Consider the following 15,386-nt stretch of genomic DNA (forward strand, 5'->3'; position numbering starts at 1 on the left):
TGAGAAAGATTTTATGTAGAAAACTTTGAAAGAAAAAAAACTATAAGTTTTAGCCCAGTTACAAAATTTACTATGTAGTGAATGATACAAATATCCTTTTTTTTCACTTTTGAAGAAGAGTAAGAATACAATAATCATATATTCAGAGATGGACAATATATATCCCACAACATGACTTAATTTTTCAAAAACAGGATTTTAAAAAACTTATGCTCACAAGCGAATAAATATACCCAACAACAAGCCTAAATCTTCTCTATATTCTAGAGAAAGTGGTGAATTTTGAAGATGGTCGTCGGTGGCAATGGTGGTTGTCAGCGGTGATGGTTGTGGTTGTCGTTCATGATGGCTGGAAAATACAAGAGAGTTCTCCCTTGCTCTTTCTTCTTATTTGTCCTTATTGTCGGGTATATTTGTCCTTCTTTATACTCAATTTTTTAACAGCTTGTAAAAGCTTTTCAACTTCTTTTATGGCAGGAGAAGAAGTTAGTAAATATGTGTTTGAAATACCACTTTTTTCAACTTTTGATTTTAAAAAGTTATATTTGAAAAAATATTTTTGAAATTATGGCTAAAAAGAGAGTTTTAAAAATAAATAAATTAAAAAAAAAGTTTAAATACCCAAGTAAATTCGAGATTTTGGGCTAAAATGAAATCTAAATAGGATATAAAATTATGATGGATTTATTTTGACCAAAATGACTTTTGTCGAGATTTTTTTTTTTTCTGATTGCATGTAAATGTATGTCTACTTTTGTCGATTATGGCTAAAAAGAGAGTTTTAAAAATAAATAAATTAAAAAAAAAAGTTTAAATTGCTCCAAACAAATCCAAGTAAATTCGAGATTTTGGGCTAAAATGAAATCTAAATCGGATATAAAATTATGATGGATTTATTTTGACCAAAATGACTTTTGTCGAGATTTTTTTTTTTTTTTTTTCTTATTGCATGTAAATGTATGTCTCATGTAAAATGAGGATTAATGTACAGCCCCTAATACATGCGTCGGAGAATGTTGTTTTTTACATGAGGAATTTGAAAATTTTTACTCAGCAATATATAACACTATTAAATAAAGTCTCATTTAAGTTTTATTAATTGACTAATTCAGCATTGTAACCTATCAGTAGCCGAATCTACCATCCACCGCCAGATCTATCCTATCCATTGATATCTCTATTTGCTTAGCCATTTTTTCCTCCAAAAAACTGAGAGCCCTACCTCCTACCTCTGCGAGAGCTTCTCCCAAACCCTCGCCGATCTCTCCGGTGCCAGAAAAGGTAAATGCTTTAGTTTGTTTCGGTATGATCTACAGCTCGTTTTCTCCTTTTCCGACGATGGTTTAGGGTTTACTTCTTTCATTTCGCCTTTTTTCATCTTGATCTACGAAACGCTGGTCTCGATTTTTTGATCTGTTTGTGTGTATGTCAACTCGTTGCTGATCTGATGGTCTTTGACCTATAACTTCCTTCTTCTGCGGTGAATTCGTTGGCTGTGTAATTTTCAGGATTTCTCTGGTGCTTGGTCTCTAGTTCGTGGTAGATCTGCTACATAGTATGTCATTTATAGGGCTGTGTGTGAGTATTATTCTTTTGGGATTTATTTTGATGATTTGTTCTCCGATTATATTGAATTATTGGATTAGCTCAAGAAAAGACTTTTTTTTTTTTTTTTTTTTCTTCCTCCTAGTTACGCCGTGTATGTTTTACCGGTTGGCGTGATCTATGTTGGAAACGATACTAAGAGGGATTTTCTCGGCGTAAGTATTACATCAAAAAGTATTTCAAGAATCTTTTGTTTTCTGCTGTAATCCCAAAAAGCAGCTGTAATATAATTGAAGATCCTATTACATATATAGATCCGATAAAAATGGAACCAAAAGTGTGGAGAGAAAAAGAGGTTTTGTGAGGAGAATATAGGAGAGAGGATCTGATAGGAGAGATCTCAAAGAGATTCTGCTGGACGGAGTTTGGATCAAAAGTTAAAGATTAAGATAAGTCTACGTTTGACCATTGACCCCTTATTTGTATGTGAGGATTAAGGTTGGTTGCATAGTATTTTCATGATTACATAGAAGTACATAATTTATATTCACTGTAGCCAGCTATATAGGAGCAAGTCTCGCTAGTAGCTATCCCATAGGTGAGAAATTTAGGCGAGTTTCGAATTGAAGGTGAGTGCTCTTGACGATTTTCTCATAGTGAGAACCTATAGTTAGCTAGCGAGTACTCTAGATGAGTAGCATGTGCTTTACCAAGTTGGCAACTTTGTGAATAGTCGAGTGATTTTGGTAGCTTGATTATAAGTGTTCTCTTGTGGGCTACTTACTGAGATCCATCACTAATTGATTGGAGGCTTTATTTAGGTGATATTAAATTTGGCAAGTTTTGTGGTGATTCATGATCAACAACTAGCTTAATTTGGTTCAAGCTCTTGTGATGACTTGACCAGCCTGACCTATACAAATGTAGTCGTACAGCTAGAACACTATTGCCTAACATCTTTTAAGAATTTATCTGATTGAACTATTGTTTATAATTTCATGACAGGTAAACCTAATATCAATTACAAATTTATATTTTGTAGATTTGGTCGGTTTTGAAATAATTCCAAATTTATCCAAGTGACTCTTTCAGTTAAGAGTGTTGGATGAAATAGCTTCTCTATCATAGATGTGTAGTTTTTTTTTTTGCTTTTCTATTTTTTATGTTGTATGTGTAAGGAAAGGTGTTTAATTTTTCTTGGGGATTGGATCTCATTAAGTGTTTAGTAACGCTCCTTATAATGTTTACTGTTTTCTAAATTTCGACGATTTATTGTTCAAACAGGTTCATCATAAACTATGGCCGAAACTGAGGACATCCAACCCCTTGTTGTTGATAATGGCACTGGCATGGTGAAGGTATGTGCTTTTATTCGCATTTGAATGAATTTCCCTTATCTAATCTTCTTACTGGAAGTTTGATTATCCGTGTAACAGTATTTTGTAAACAAAGTTTCTTTTTCCTTGTTATAACTAGGCTGGGTTTGCTGGAGATGATGCTCCCAGGGCTGTATTCCCAAGTATTGTCGGCCGTCCACGGCACACTGGTGTCATGGTGGGAATGGGTCAAAAGGATGCCTATGTTGGAGATGAGGCACAGTCCAAAAGGGGTATTTTAACCTTGAAGTACCCCATTGAACATGGTATTGTCAGCAATTGGGATGACATGGAAAAAATTTGGCATCATACCTTCTACAATGAGCTTCGTGTCGCTCCAGAAGAACATCCGGTTCTTCTTACAGAAGCCCCTCTTAATCCCAAGGCTAACAGAGAGAAGATGACTCAGATTATGTTTGAGACCTTCAATGTTCCAGCCATGTATGTTGCCATCCAAGCTGTGCTTTCCCTTTATGCTAGTGGTCGAACCACAGGTAAATTGCTCTATCACCAGATAATTTGCGTAGAACATTTTACCATAGTAATTCATCTAATTTCTGATACTCTTTTGAAGGCATTGTGTTGGATTCTGGTGATGGTGTCAGCCACACAGTTCCTATCTATGAAGGCTATGCACTACCACATGCGATTCTCAGGCTTGACCTTGCTGGTAGGGATTTGACTGATGCCCTCATGAAAATCCTCACAGAGAGGGGTTACTCATTCACAACAACAGCAGAACGGGAAATTGTTCGAGATATCAAGGAGAAGCTTGCTTATGTAGCCCTGGACTATGAACAGGAGCTCGAGATTGCCAAGAGCAGCTCCTCAATTGAGAAGAACTATGAGCTTCCAGATGGCCAAATCATCACAATTGGTGCTGAGAGGTTCAGATGTGCAGAGGTGCTTTTCCAGCCATCTCTCATAGGTATGGAGGCTGCTGGTATCCATGAGACTACATATAACTCTATCATGAAGTGTGATGTAGATATCAGAAAGGACTTGTATGGAAACATTGTGCTTAGTGGTGGATCCACCATGTTCGCTGGCATTGCTGATCGTATGAGTAAGGAGATCTCTGCTCTTGCACCTAGCAGCATGAAAATTAAAGTGGTGGCTCCTCCTGAAAGGAAGTACAGTGTCTGGATTGGAGGATCTATATTGGCTTCCTTGAGCACATTCCAGCAGGTAATTCTGTTTTAAATTAAAAATAATTATGCCTGAATCTTGAAATGATATCAATTTTGTTTTCATTTTAATTGACTTGAATGCTAAAATCAATCTTGTTGAGAATTTAATGAAAGTGAAAAATACAGATTGGGATTTTGTTCTACTCTTTTAGATTTGGATGATAATGATATTATTGTAAATGGAGTTAGTTAGGTGTTAGTTATGTAACTATGCAATATATGTGTGTGATGATTTCCCAAGTTTAATCCTATCCTAAATTAATTTGTTCTGTATGCTCTTATTTTTGTACTATTTTGATATTTTTGCAGATGTGGATATCTAAGGCCGAATATGATGAATCTGGTCCAGCTATCGTGCATAGGAAGTGCTTCTAAAGTTTGCTATGTTGGTATTTTGGTACGGTATTTAGATATCTCATGGTATTTGACGCCTTGTGTGTGGAAGCTTGTTTTGTAGCTCTTTTTGCATGAGTTTTTATGATGTTTCCTTCTCTCAGATATTTTTTTCTACAGAACATATGTGATGTGGTTTGTATGTGTATGATTTGTAGTCTGGATTGAGTTGTAGCAAATTTATCCTTTTTACACCAACTTTGCTATTATGCTGCACAAGACAGTTTTATGCGTTGAGGTCTTAAAGTTTCTGAAGAATGTGTTTGATATGAATTATGTTTTTGAGAATTTGCTTTTCTGTCTTTTTTGCTGAGATCATATATTGTGAGATGTCTAAAAAAATTGCAAAGATTATTTCTTTGAAAATGTTAATTTAGCTTTTTATGATCCTTCCATCATATAAATGAATGTCCATGCATGCTCATTAATTATATAAGGGATATTTATGCATTTGTCATTGAATTTTTTTTTTATTTAGCAAAAAAATTAATATGAGGATATATACCTGATATAAATTATATTAGGATGAGGTCAAAAGTCATTATATTTTGAGATTAGTTTTGAATATAAAGAATTTATATTATATTAATCTCAAACAAATTTAAGGGATTTCAAATCCAATCCTTGCACTGTTGCTTTTTTTTTTTGGAATTATAGAATTCATCTATTTGTGTGTGTCGATGTACAAAAGTGCAAAATATGGGAGATAGTAGTGTGTTAGTTTTGTAAATAGTTAAAGATTTAGGTGTTTCGTATGAAATTATCTCATATAAAATGTTCTTCTTTGGGTGGGGTTGCTTGATTAAGTTTTATTTAGATTTCAATATTTGCTTTAGATGCCAGTGTTATTTCTTAAACGATATATACTTTGCTTGATGTAATTAAATCTCCTAGATATTAGTTATTTGATATAACTACAGTTGTTGTTTAGGAAATTTAGTACAGTAAAGATTCCTACTGACACAAACTGCATTCATCTAATAAGTTACTGAAGACAGCAACAACTGTAGTTATAAGCAGCTGCTGTTACCATCTCCAACTCTGCTGTAGTAGACAGTTTTGCTGGGTTCCAGCACACCACTGTTCTGGAGATAATATCAGCATTGCATAACAAAAAGTCATGTGTATGATTCCTACTGACAAAGAGTTTTTTATATTTCAAAGAGTAAAAAGTCAATCTAGCTAGTTATGTTATGTTATGTTAGCACATATGAAGTTGATAATTAAGATCTAACTTAATTCTTCCAGATGACCAAAGCAAAACAATTTTATTATTATCCTCTTTCAAACGAGTACAACTAACTAAAGTCTACATATAAATATAGAAGACAGTAAAGTAACTGTGGAGTTTTTAAAAGTAGGGGGATCTTAAACATAATTAAGTTAAAGACGTGTAATTTAAACTTAATTAAGCAGAGTAAACTCAATTTTTTCTGTGTTTTTTTAAATGAAATGTAAAACTTTTTAAAATGCAAAAATATTTTACATTTTTATAATGGTTTATATTTTCAAAAAATATATATATACAAAATTCTATTGCGTTTTCACTTGAATGTTTTTGGTAAATTTGATATTCATATAATAAATTTTAATCTTAAGTTTTGTTATTAAAACGAGAAATTGATTAACGTTTATTTTACATTTTCGCAAAAAACGTGAAACAAATTAACGTGTTTTATCTCAATTGATCCTAACGGATGTTCCTTAGTTAAAATGTTGCTTAATCTGTTGTATATTAGATGGACCCAATAAGTAGGATCTATGAGTGCCGGACTTATGGAGATTGTGGCTTAATATCTCAAAGGGTATCAAATAAGTTTTGAATCTTATTAGTATCTAATCCATATGGTCGAAAGCTTGGGGCTTATTATTTCGTATTTAATATGTCTAATAGCGATATGACTTAATGTCTTTAATTTAAGGGGGAGAAATATGGAGCTGTAACTCTTATTGCTTTGATATTATAGTAGCTTAAATTAATGTGGCAACATGAATTATGCAATCTCTAGTAAATATTAGAATAACTAATAAAATAGTCTAGTAATTATTTTAAAACAAATCTTCAAAATAACATGAATGTATTTTTATGGGTCATATTAGTATAAACTCAAATAAGATTGGAAGCCAATGTAAGATCTTACTAATTTTAGAAAGTTAATTGGGGTTAGATAAAAATTAATCTAGCTTGTTTGAGTTATTCAATATCTTTTTAGGCTATTTATCTTATGTTTAGGTTTTAGAATAATATTTTTTTGAGATTAATTAGAATAAAACTAGGTTAATTAAGATTGTAAGTTTAAAAGAACGAGGGCTCGACTCAAAATTAAGATGATGAATTATGAGATAATAAATAATATAAAAGGAAGATTTATGTATTCTTTGTTGAATGCTTCTAAAAGAAAATCATTAAAAATATGAGATGTGAGGGATGACTGACCCCACGCTCTTAAAACCAATCCACATCCGCAAATGACCCCAACTCATCAATGACAGATCTAAACTTGCTCATAATTTTAAACTGACAGTGAAAAATAATAATAACATAAATAAATAAATGTGGGGAAGATGACAAAAAAGATTCGATGCTAAAATGAAAAATCATCTTTCACGTATTTGTAAATTAATAATGTGAATAGAAACACGATTTAAAACTGTATTAAAGGAAGGACTGTTTGCTTTACAACTTGGCAACCATTAAATCATTAATCATGGAAAAGGACCTCTACCGGGAGGCGCCGCCATTGCCCGCCACGTGTTCAGCCAGCAGATTCCTCCCACATTAAAAACTAAATAATTATAAAATGAAGGATTTTTCTTATCATGATATTTTAATCTTCATTTTATTTTTCTTAATTCCGCTTCTCGCTTAAGCATAAAGCAAATATATATACAGTTATTGAATGAGATTATTTATTGAGAGTACTTTCGCTGCATACCCATTCTGCTATTCATATTCATTGTTTGGAGGATTTTTGCATGTTTACATAATGCATATCTTACTGTTGCGGCTGATTCTGACAACTAATTATTTCGAAAAGAAAATAATATGATCCGCAAATTCTTTATCAAATTTAATTATTAAATTTGCACGACTCTGAAATATTATATATATAATCCAAACATTAATTATTATTTACATTTCATTTGCAAATGGTTCAAACCCGACATCAACTCGCTATTATTTCACCCGGCTCATTTTTTAAGACGAGTCATAAGTTGCAACCCCAACCCGACCCGCTAAGTTAGAAGGTTGACCAACCCGACTCGATTAGCTCGAGTTAACAAATATCACGGAAGGCACATGTATAATGAGGGATCGGACGTACAACTCAAACTCCTGTGATGTTCGTGTGAGGTCGGAGTAGAACAGTGGCTGATTGGAGGGTCTTTGAACGAATTTAACCTACTGAAGTCTGATCGAGTAGTGTGAGAGAACGAGAGGTGGTGGATCAGAAGTTTTGGCTACTTTCACGAGAGATTCGAACAATTGTATATTGGTGTTGAGCAAGAGAGGGTAGCTCGCGATCATGAGGAAGAAGTTAGGCACGATTCAGTCAAGTGGGGGAGGATTTGATTGTATCGATCAGCACAATGGATCGAGGCGTCAATCAAGTGTGTGGGAAGAAGAAGGGAGGTCGAACGGGTGCTTGGAGGCTATAGGAAGGGGCGTGGCAGGTTCGATCATGAGTGGAGATTGTTCGGCATCGGGATTGGAAACTGAGTAAGTTTGACCGATGGATTGGGCTTAGAATCGACGTAACTGTGAGAGGTGAGTCGAGTTGGGCTGATCGGTATATTGAATCGGTTTGATCAGAGGTTTCAAGGAGATGTTCAACTAGTTGTGACGGGGGAGCGAACTCGGTTCGAGAGGCTTGCCCCTGGAGAAGAGGTTTTGCGGGTCATTAAGGATATTGTTAGGTTCTTGGGTTGACCCAAACTTGATGCATAATTTGAAACGGGTCGAAAATCGAGACCCAACTCATTCTTAAATCGGATTGATCATAACCTCAAAAATTCGGATTGAGTTTAAGTCTAATTTTTATGTCATGTTAATTTTTTACATCCCTTTTTGTATGGTCTGGATCTCTTTGAAAAAGTAAGTAGAAAATAGGAACAATAAAGTCCTTCCTCATGTTATGAGCTCTTCCCCATTTGTCTTTTTTTTTTTTTTCTTTCTAATTTCAAAAGGAAGATTAAAAAAAAAAAAAAGAAACACTAGTGACACCCATGTTATGCTTGTTGCCTTGTTCCCCACGGTTTATTTACCACTCACACACACTGTCTCTCTCTTTCTCTCTCATCCACCACGCCTTGGCTCCCACAGCCCTCTCTGTCCTTTCCGTTCTTAACTACCATCAAGCAGCAAAGTAAGCCCCGCTGACACCGCAGCATCTACTTTCTTTTATCATCTCTCTGGCTCTCTCTCTCTCTCTCTCTTTTCCGCTCTCTCTCTAAAATTTCTAATCTTTTACCGCATCTTCTTCGTCAATTCAATATATATATATAGATAAATTATTCATACCTTTAAATATTATTATTAATTCTCTTGCCAGCCAGCTCTCCCTTTCAATAACGCTATAACAAACAGGTAGAGTGTAGTCGGAGAGGATCGAGCTAGCTAGCAAAGTGCTAAGCATGCAGGAAGAAGAAGGACCTCCGCCTTCAGATCAATTAGCCGCGCCAATAAGTGTGCGTATGCCTCCTCTAGGTCTAGGCTCCTCATCTGCATCAGCTGGTAACGGCTTTGACGAAATTGCGGTAGAGAGAGACAGTGGGTGTGGCTCGCCGGCCGGAAACCGCTGGCCGCGCCAAGAGACTATGGCACTGCTCAAGATCCGCTCTGATATGGATCCGCTCTTTCAGGAAGCCACTCTCAAAGCCCCCTTATGGGAACAGGTCTCAAGGTGAGTTCTCTCTCTCTCTCTCCCTCTCTCTAGTAAGGCTGTTTTTCTAATAACGGTATTTTGGGATCCAATTCTTGCTTCAACATAAAGTAATAAGGTGAGAGTTCAGTTCCATCTCTCTCTCTCTCTCTCTCTCTCTCCCGTCGTCACAATTTCGATCTTGCAGACACATGAGCTCTTAATTTCTCTCTCTATCCATCACGAGTAGAGCGTCTTGAGGAAAAAAAAATCGTTTAAATGCGTTGGGATAAAAATTACATATGGACTGAATTCGATGGAAGGCTGTCAGATCCACGGCATCAATCCCAACCATACTGCCTCTCTCTCTCTCTTTTCCGCGTACAAAATTCAGATGCTAAATTATGGAAGTTCATATATGTGAAAATATATATATATATAATATATATATATATTATATTTAGGTAAACATTAGTCATAAAACTATTATATATTTATCTCAAGTAAAATTGTCAATTTTAAAGCACATTCTTAATCATTAAAAAATAAAAAAGATTAATCATAAATTTTTTGCTCATTTATTTTTAAGGGGGTTATACATTAGGCTTAAATTCCGATATTTTTGGCAATGTTCAGCGAGTACGATTATAACTGTTGTTTATTTCTATCAGTACAGTGAAGATAAATAATAATTATTATATAATTAGGTGTAAGATTAGATGCGTTGAGTGCTGCATGTGTGTTTGCGTGCAATCATAAGAACCTTTCGTTTTTTTTTTTTTTTTTTTCTTAAATACACCTTTCGTTTTCCTCCAATTTTTTATTAAATTACATGTCGAATTTTTTTAAATTAAAAATATTTTTTTTTATCAAACTTTATATTGTGGTGAGGAATTGAGTTTGCAAGTGGTCAGGAAGCTAACGGAGGAAGGATATGAACGGAGCGCAAAGAAATGCAAAGAGAAATTTGAGAACGTTTTTAAGTATTATAAGCGTACGAAGGAAGCTCGCGCCGGCAAAACTTACCGTTTCTTCAGCCAGCTAGAGGCACTCCGCTCCTCCTCCTCCTCCTCAGTCGCCGGCGCCCCCCCACTGCCGCCAACAATAGCGAACAGTTCAGCCACTATGGTTAACATTGAGGCCAGCTCGTCCGGCGCCGCTGCTCCATCTCCGCACACTCTGCTTTCAGTCACTGTTCGGCCACCGCCTCCCCCCGCCGCCGGCCCTATTACGACTACGACAATCCCGCCGCCTCCAACTGACGCTGCTGATGGGCCGAGTTCCTCGTCGAACACATCAAGCTATTCCGGCACAGAGTCGGAGGATGAGGACGGCGGAGAAGCTAGTCGGAAGAGAAAACGAGAACGCCGCGAGGCGCCGGAGGGTAGCGGAAAGATGATGGCTTTTTTCGAGGGTCTAATAAAGGAGGTAATGGATCAGCAAGAGACAATGCTTCAGAGATTCTTGGAAGCGATAGAGCGGCGAGAACAAAACAGAATGATAAGGGAAGAAGCATGGCGGCGGCAGGAAAAGAGCCGCATTTCTCGGGAGCATGAACTCGTGGCTCAAGAACGCGCCGCCGCTGCTTCCCGCGACGACGCAATCATTTCCTTTCTCCAGAAACTCACCGGTCAAAAAATCCCCATTCCTCCTCCTCCACAACCTCCTGAAACCACCGTCGACCCCGCAGAAGAAACACCAACTTCCCCACCGCCACCTCCACGGCCCGAAGACCCCGATCAGCCACCGAAGGAAACGACTTTGGGTTCTTCGAGCAGAAGGACGATAGAGGCGCCAATATTGTCTTCGCGTTGGCCGAAATCAGAAGTCCATGCGCTGATCAATCTGCGAAGCGGGATGGAGTCGAAATATCTGGATTCAATCCCAAAAGGTCCATTGTGGGAGGAGATCTCGGCCTGCATGGGCCGCCTCGGCTATGATCGGAGCGCGAAACGCTGCAAGGAAAAATGGGAAAACATCAATAAGTACTATAAGAAGGTGAAGGAAAGCAATAAGAATCGCCCAGAAGATGCCAAGACCTGCCCTTATTTCCACCAACTCGACGCTCTCTACCGCGCTAAAATCCTCGGCGGAAGTTCCTCCGCCGGCACAGCAGGCCAAACTCTCTCCACAGATGATCATCAACTCGCCATCAGCTCCCCAACCGCGGCCATTATTAAGCAGCAAGATGACCGCATGAGCTTCTTCGAACAAGGATCCAGCTCGGCTTCCCTGGTAAAAAAGGTAGTTTTATCAGCGCCGCCCATTCGTTGCTTTTCGCTTGCAAATTCAATTAAAATTGCTTTGTTGTCAATTAATTCGGCATTGTTTATATTGAAGCCAGAAGACATTGTGAAGAAGAAGATTGAACAGGCCGTTGTTGAATCCGAGAGCAAGAAAATGGAGACGGGTGTCAGCTTTCGGTTCAGAATGCAACAATATATCATGCCTAGAGTGCTAATTAGTGGTGGAACTGGACAGCAACTTGTCGGCCATGGTCCGGTAGAGAGATCTATTCCTTTATTTTACTTTTTTTATATATATATAAATATAATCCATAATTAATGGATCTATTTATCTACTTGAACGATTTCTATTGAATTGATTTAGGGTTTAGGAAGAATAAAATATAAGTGGAGGGCGGTGGTGGCGGCGGGTGTCTGAGAATTGGAGAAAATTAATGTGGTTGATTTGATTTGTGCTTCGTTGCGCAGATTCTCATCTCCTGTTGTTCTTAGTTTGTTATTTTAATTCTTTGTTTGTTGATCTCCTTCTCCTCGAGCTTCTTTAATTTCCTAAAAAATTATTTAATGATTTTCTTGCAGTTGCTTTTCGAGTTCATGTTATTATTTTTACCATATAAGTAAGCATGATTGTTAGTTTGTGTAGGTTTACTTCGATTGGAATTGTGAATTGTTTACCATTTAATTTTGTGCACATATTTTCTTATCCTCTGCGGTTGTCTTTTTCTTATAATAGTTTTTAGGGGTTATTCACTTTCGTAGTCTAATTAATACTCTATTAAGAAATTAGTTAACGGTAAGTTGTTGGGGGAGTTTTGTTGATGATATGCATAAATATATATTTCTTATATATATGATAATAACGTATTGGTGCATGCATCTTGGTAGGCCCCAAATCAATTCCTTCACATATATTCAATTAATTATTAGCTTTCATGTACCCATAACTAATTAATTAGGAGTGAGACTTATTTTATATACTTTTAAATTAATCCATCCCAATTTTATTTTGAAAGCTTTTTTTTTTGAAAGGTAAATATTAGGAATCTAAATGCGCCCAATTATTTAATTCTAAGATGTGAAATTAGACGAGTATTTTTTTTTTCTTTTTGGAAAATTTGGGCATAGTCCGTATATTAAAGAAAAAGAGTTACAAGTAAAACCAAAGTCTCCACAGAAAAAAATAGGGAGACAGACAAAATTAACTCAAAAAATAACCATGAAGAAAAAAAATGTCACACGAAGGCTCTCATAGAACATAAGTCAGGACTCAATCAACAAACATAGGAAATATGAGAGATCAGACTACTAAACCCTGGTTGCCCAAAGATCATCCAGCGACTCTTATTTTTTCTTTTCTCTCTCTTTGTGTATTAAAATTATTAAAGATTTATGTTAGCAGTGGGAACTGTGATAGTGGCTTTTGGATGTGATGTCCTCCTGTCTTTCCTTTTTTTATTAATATTATTATTATTTTCCTTTTTAGGATATGTAGTGTTCTGTTGAATTATGCTTAAATTGGTTTTTATTTTGGGCATGCCAGAGAAGCGACGCCAGCTAACTTGTCCCTGCGGCGCACCCTTCTTTTTTGTTTTTCCCTGTCAAATTAACACCGGACGTCAAATTAATTAACTTCTAAAAAATCTTCTTGATTATTGAGAAAGATCATCGCCGTTGAAAAATGGATGAGACGCAGATATATTACTTTAAGAGTTTAGATTATTAAAATGATTTAAATATTAAAAAATCAGCTTATAAAAAAGTAATGATCTAAGAGCCATTCAGCAAAAAAGCCCGCCTGGACAACTTATTGTTGAATCGTACAAATAGACCAAAAGCTTCGGCCGTTACGCTTATCGACTTAGATGGGCTAATAATTGGCTTCATATAATTACTTATCCACTCGGGTGGGCTAATTATTATTGGCTTCACATAAACATTGGTCCATTTGTGTCCGCTCAACAACTTAATTACCGAAAGAGAGAGAGAGAGAGAGAGCAACAGTGAGGCTGTTTTGTTGTTGGAGGGTTACTTTCTGAAATGGCACCAATAATTAATGTATCAAGTTTTGGCCTTTTGATTTGAGAGCTTATATTTTTCATCTATGCTTTCTAAAACTATTTTATAATACAAAAAATTTTTAAATTAGAAAATTTTATACTTAAAAACAGTTTTAAGAAGTAGTTGTAGAAATCAATGGATTCTTGAATCGGAAGAGAAGCTAGTCGGCAGAGACAAGAAGGATAACTTCAAGAACAGAGAGAGAAAAGAGTAATTCATTATGTCTAAAACAGTACATCTTATACATATATAAAGGCCTAAGTAATAAGGCTACACACACACGCTACATTACACTTTAATTAACTAATTTATTTACATCTTGCTGCTCTAATATTCCCCCGCAAACGGTTGAATCGGAGGTGATAGTAAGTTTGAGCCTTAATTTTTGAAATCTTGGTGTGGCTAATGCTTTAGTGAATATATCTGCTACTTGGTTGATGGTACTGATTGGAAGTAGAAAAATGGTGTTTTGATGAATATGATCCATGATGAATTTGTGATCAATCTCGATGTGTTTCGTTCTGGCATGAAATACCGGATTGTTGGCTATAGCGATAGCCGAAGTATTGTCACAAAAAACTTCAGTCGGTGCTGTTTGTTGGATACCAAAATTTGATAGAATCCGCCTAAGCCATATAATATCGACGATGACAGCAGCCAACGCCCTGTATTCTGACTCCGTTGACGATCTTGCAATAGTTGTACGTCTACTTCTTGACTGTCCAAGAGATAAGGGTATTTCCTAAGAAGGAGCAATAGCCTGATGTCGATTTTCTGGATATCGGATCTCCCGCCCAATCAGCATCTGAAAATGATGTGAGACATAAGTTAGATTTAGTGATTGGGATTCCAAATCTAACGTACCTTCTAGATATCGGATAAGTCGTTTGAGTGGGTAGATGTGTTGAGGCTGTGGTTGTTGCATATGTTGCGAGAGAAGATTTACACTATACACAATATCTGGTCTAGTGAGTGTGAGATACTGTAGCGATCCCGTTATTTGTCGGTAGAGATGGGGATCCGAGAGCAATGTGTCGGAACTGAAATCGGGCGGTAGTTTCGTGCATCTTGGATTGGCCAGAGGATTACATTTTGTGAGATTAGCCATTTCAATGATAGATTTTGTATACTTTTGCTGTGAAAGGAAATAAGAGTCTGGTGTACGCGTAATATGAATGCCTAGGAATGAATGTACATCTTCTAAGTGTTTCATGTTGAACCTTTCATTAAGCTATTGCAGAACCTGACTTATGGCGTTTTGGTTGTTGCCGGTGATTAATATATCATCGACATATATTAGGATGAATAGGTGAGCATTATTGCGGTGAAGAATCATTAAGGATGGATCTGAACTGCTGTGATTGAATCCGATTGATTCCAGGAATGAGGTGAATGTAGTGTACCATTGCCGAGGTGCCTGCTTAAGACCGTAGAGTGCCTTGCGAAGTAGACAGACATAATCTAGTTGGGATTCGTCTTCAAAACCAATCGGTTGTCGCATGTAAACTGTTTCGTTGAGGTTGCCGTGTAAGAACGTGTTTGCCACGTCTAGTTGTTGAACAGTCCAATTATTGTGCAGTGCTACCGTAAGTAGTATTCGTATTGTTGGCAACTTTGCCACTGGGCTGAAAGTCTCTGTATAATCCAAGCCATATTCCTGATTGTTTCCTTGAGCTACGAGACGCGCTTTATATTTGGCTATCGACCCATCTTCGT

At 36.6% G+C, this 15,386-nt stretch overlaps 2 protein-coding genes across 7 annotated transcripts; both read left to right on the forward strand.

Moving 5' to 3' along the window:
- The first annotated feature begins 1,126 nt into the window (after nucleotides 1-1,126).
- On the forward strand, nucleotides 1,127-4,792 carry LOC110114920 (actin-7). Of its 2 annotated transcripts, none has more exons than XM_020847964.2 (5): nucleotides 1,127-1,281; nucleotides 2,830-2,903; nucleotides 3,022-3,415; nucleotides 3,496-4,109; nucleotides 4,421-4,792. In XM_020847964.2, the coding sequence occupies exons 2-5, from the start codon at nucleotides 2,844-2,846 to the stop codon at nucleotides 4,484-4,486; spliced, it is 1,134 nt and encodes a 377-aa protein (XP_020703623.1). In that variant the 5' UTR covers nucleotides 1,127-1,281; nucleotides 2,830-2,843; the 3' UTR covers nucleotides 4,487-4,792. The 2 variants fall into 2 exon arrangements, with proteins under 2 accessions (XP_020703623.1, XP_028555495.1); XM_028699662.1 differs by lacking the exon at nucleotides 1,127-1,281 and adding an exon at nucleotides 1,691-1,760.
- A 3,934-nt stretch (nucleotides 4,793-8,726) lies between these two features.
- On the forward strand, nucleotides 8,727-12,177 carry LOC110114929 (trihelix transcription factor GTL1-like). Of its 5 annotated transcripts, none has more exons than XM_020847975.2 (4): nucleotides 8,727-8,871; nucleotides 9,058-9,408; nucleotides 10,281-11,610; nucleotides 11,707-12,177. In XM_020847975.2, the coding sequence occupies exons 2-4, from the start codon at nucleotides 9,140-9,142 to the stop codon at nucleotides 11,929-11,931; spliced, it is 1,824 nt and encodes a 607-aa protein (XP_020703634.1). In that variant the 5' UTR covers nucleotides 8,727-8,871; nucleotides 9,058-9,139; the 3' UTR covers nucleotides 11,932-12,177. The 5 variants fall into 5 exon arrangements, with proteins under 5 accessions (XP_020703634.1, XP_020703635.1, XP_020703638.1 ...); XM_020847976.2 differs by having other exon boundaries at nucleotides 8,762-8,871; nucleotides 9,093-9,408; XM_020847979.2 differs by lacking the exon at nucleotides 8,727-8,871 and having other exon boundaries at nucleotides 8,886-9,408; nucleotides 11,714-11,854.
- Nucleotides 12,178-15,386: the final 3,209 nt, after the last annotated feature.

The sequence above is a fragment of the Dendrobium catenatum genome, unplaced genomic scaffold, assembly GCF_001605985.2.
Source record: "Dendrobium catenatum unplaced genomic scaffold, ASM160598v2 fragScaff_scaffold_133, whole genome shotgun sequence".
In the NCBI taxonomy this organism is placed as follows: domain Eukaryota; kingdom Viridiplantae; phylum Streptophyta; class Magnoliopsida; order Asparagales; family Orchidaceae; genus Dendrobium; species Dendrobium catenatum.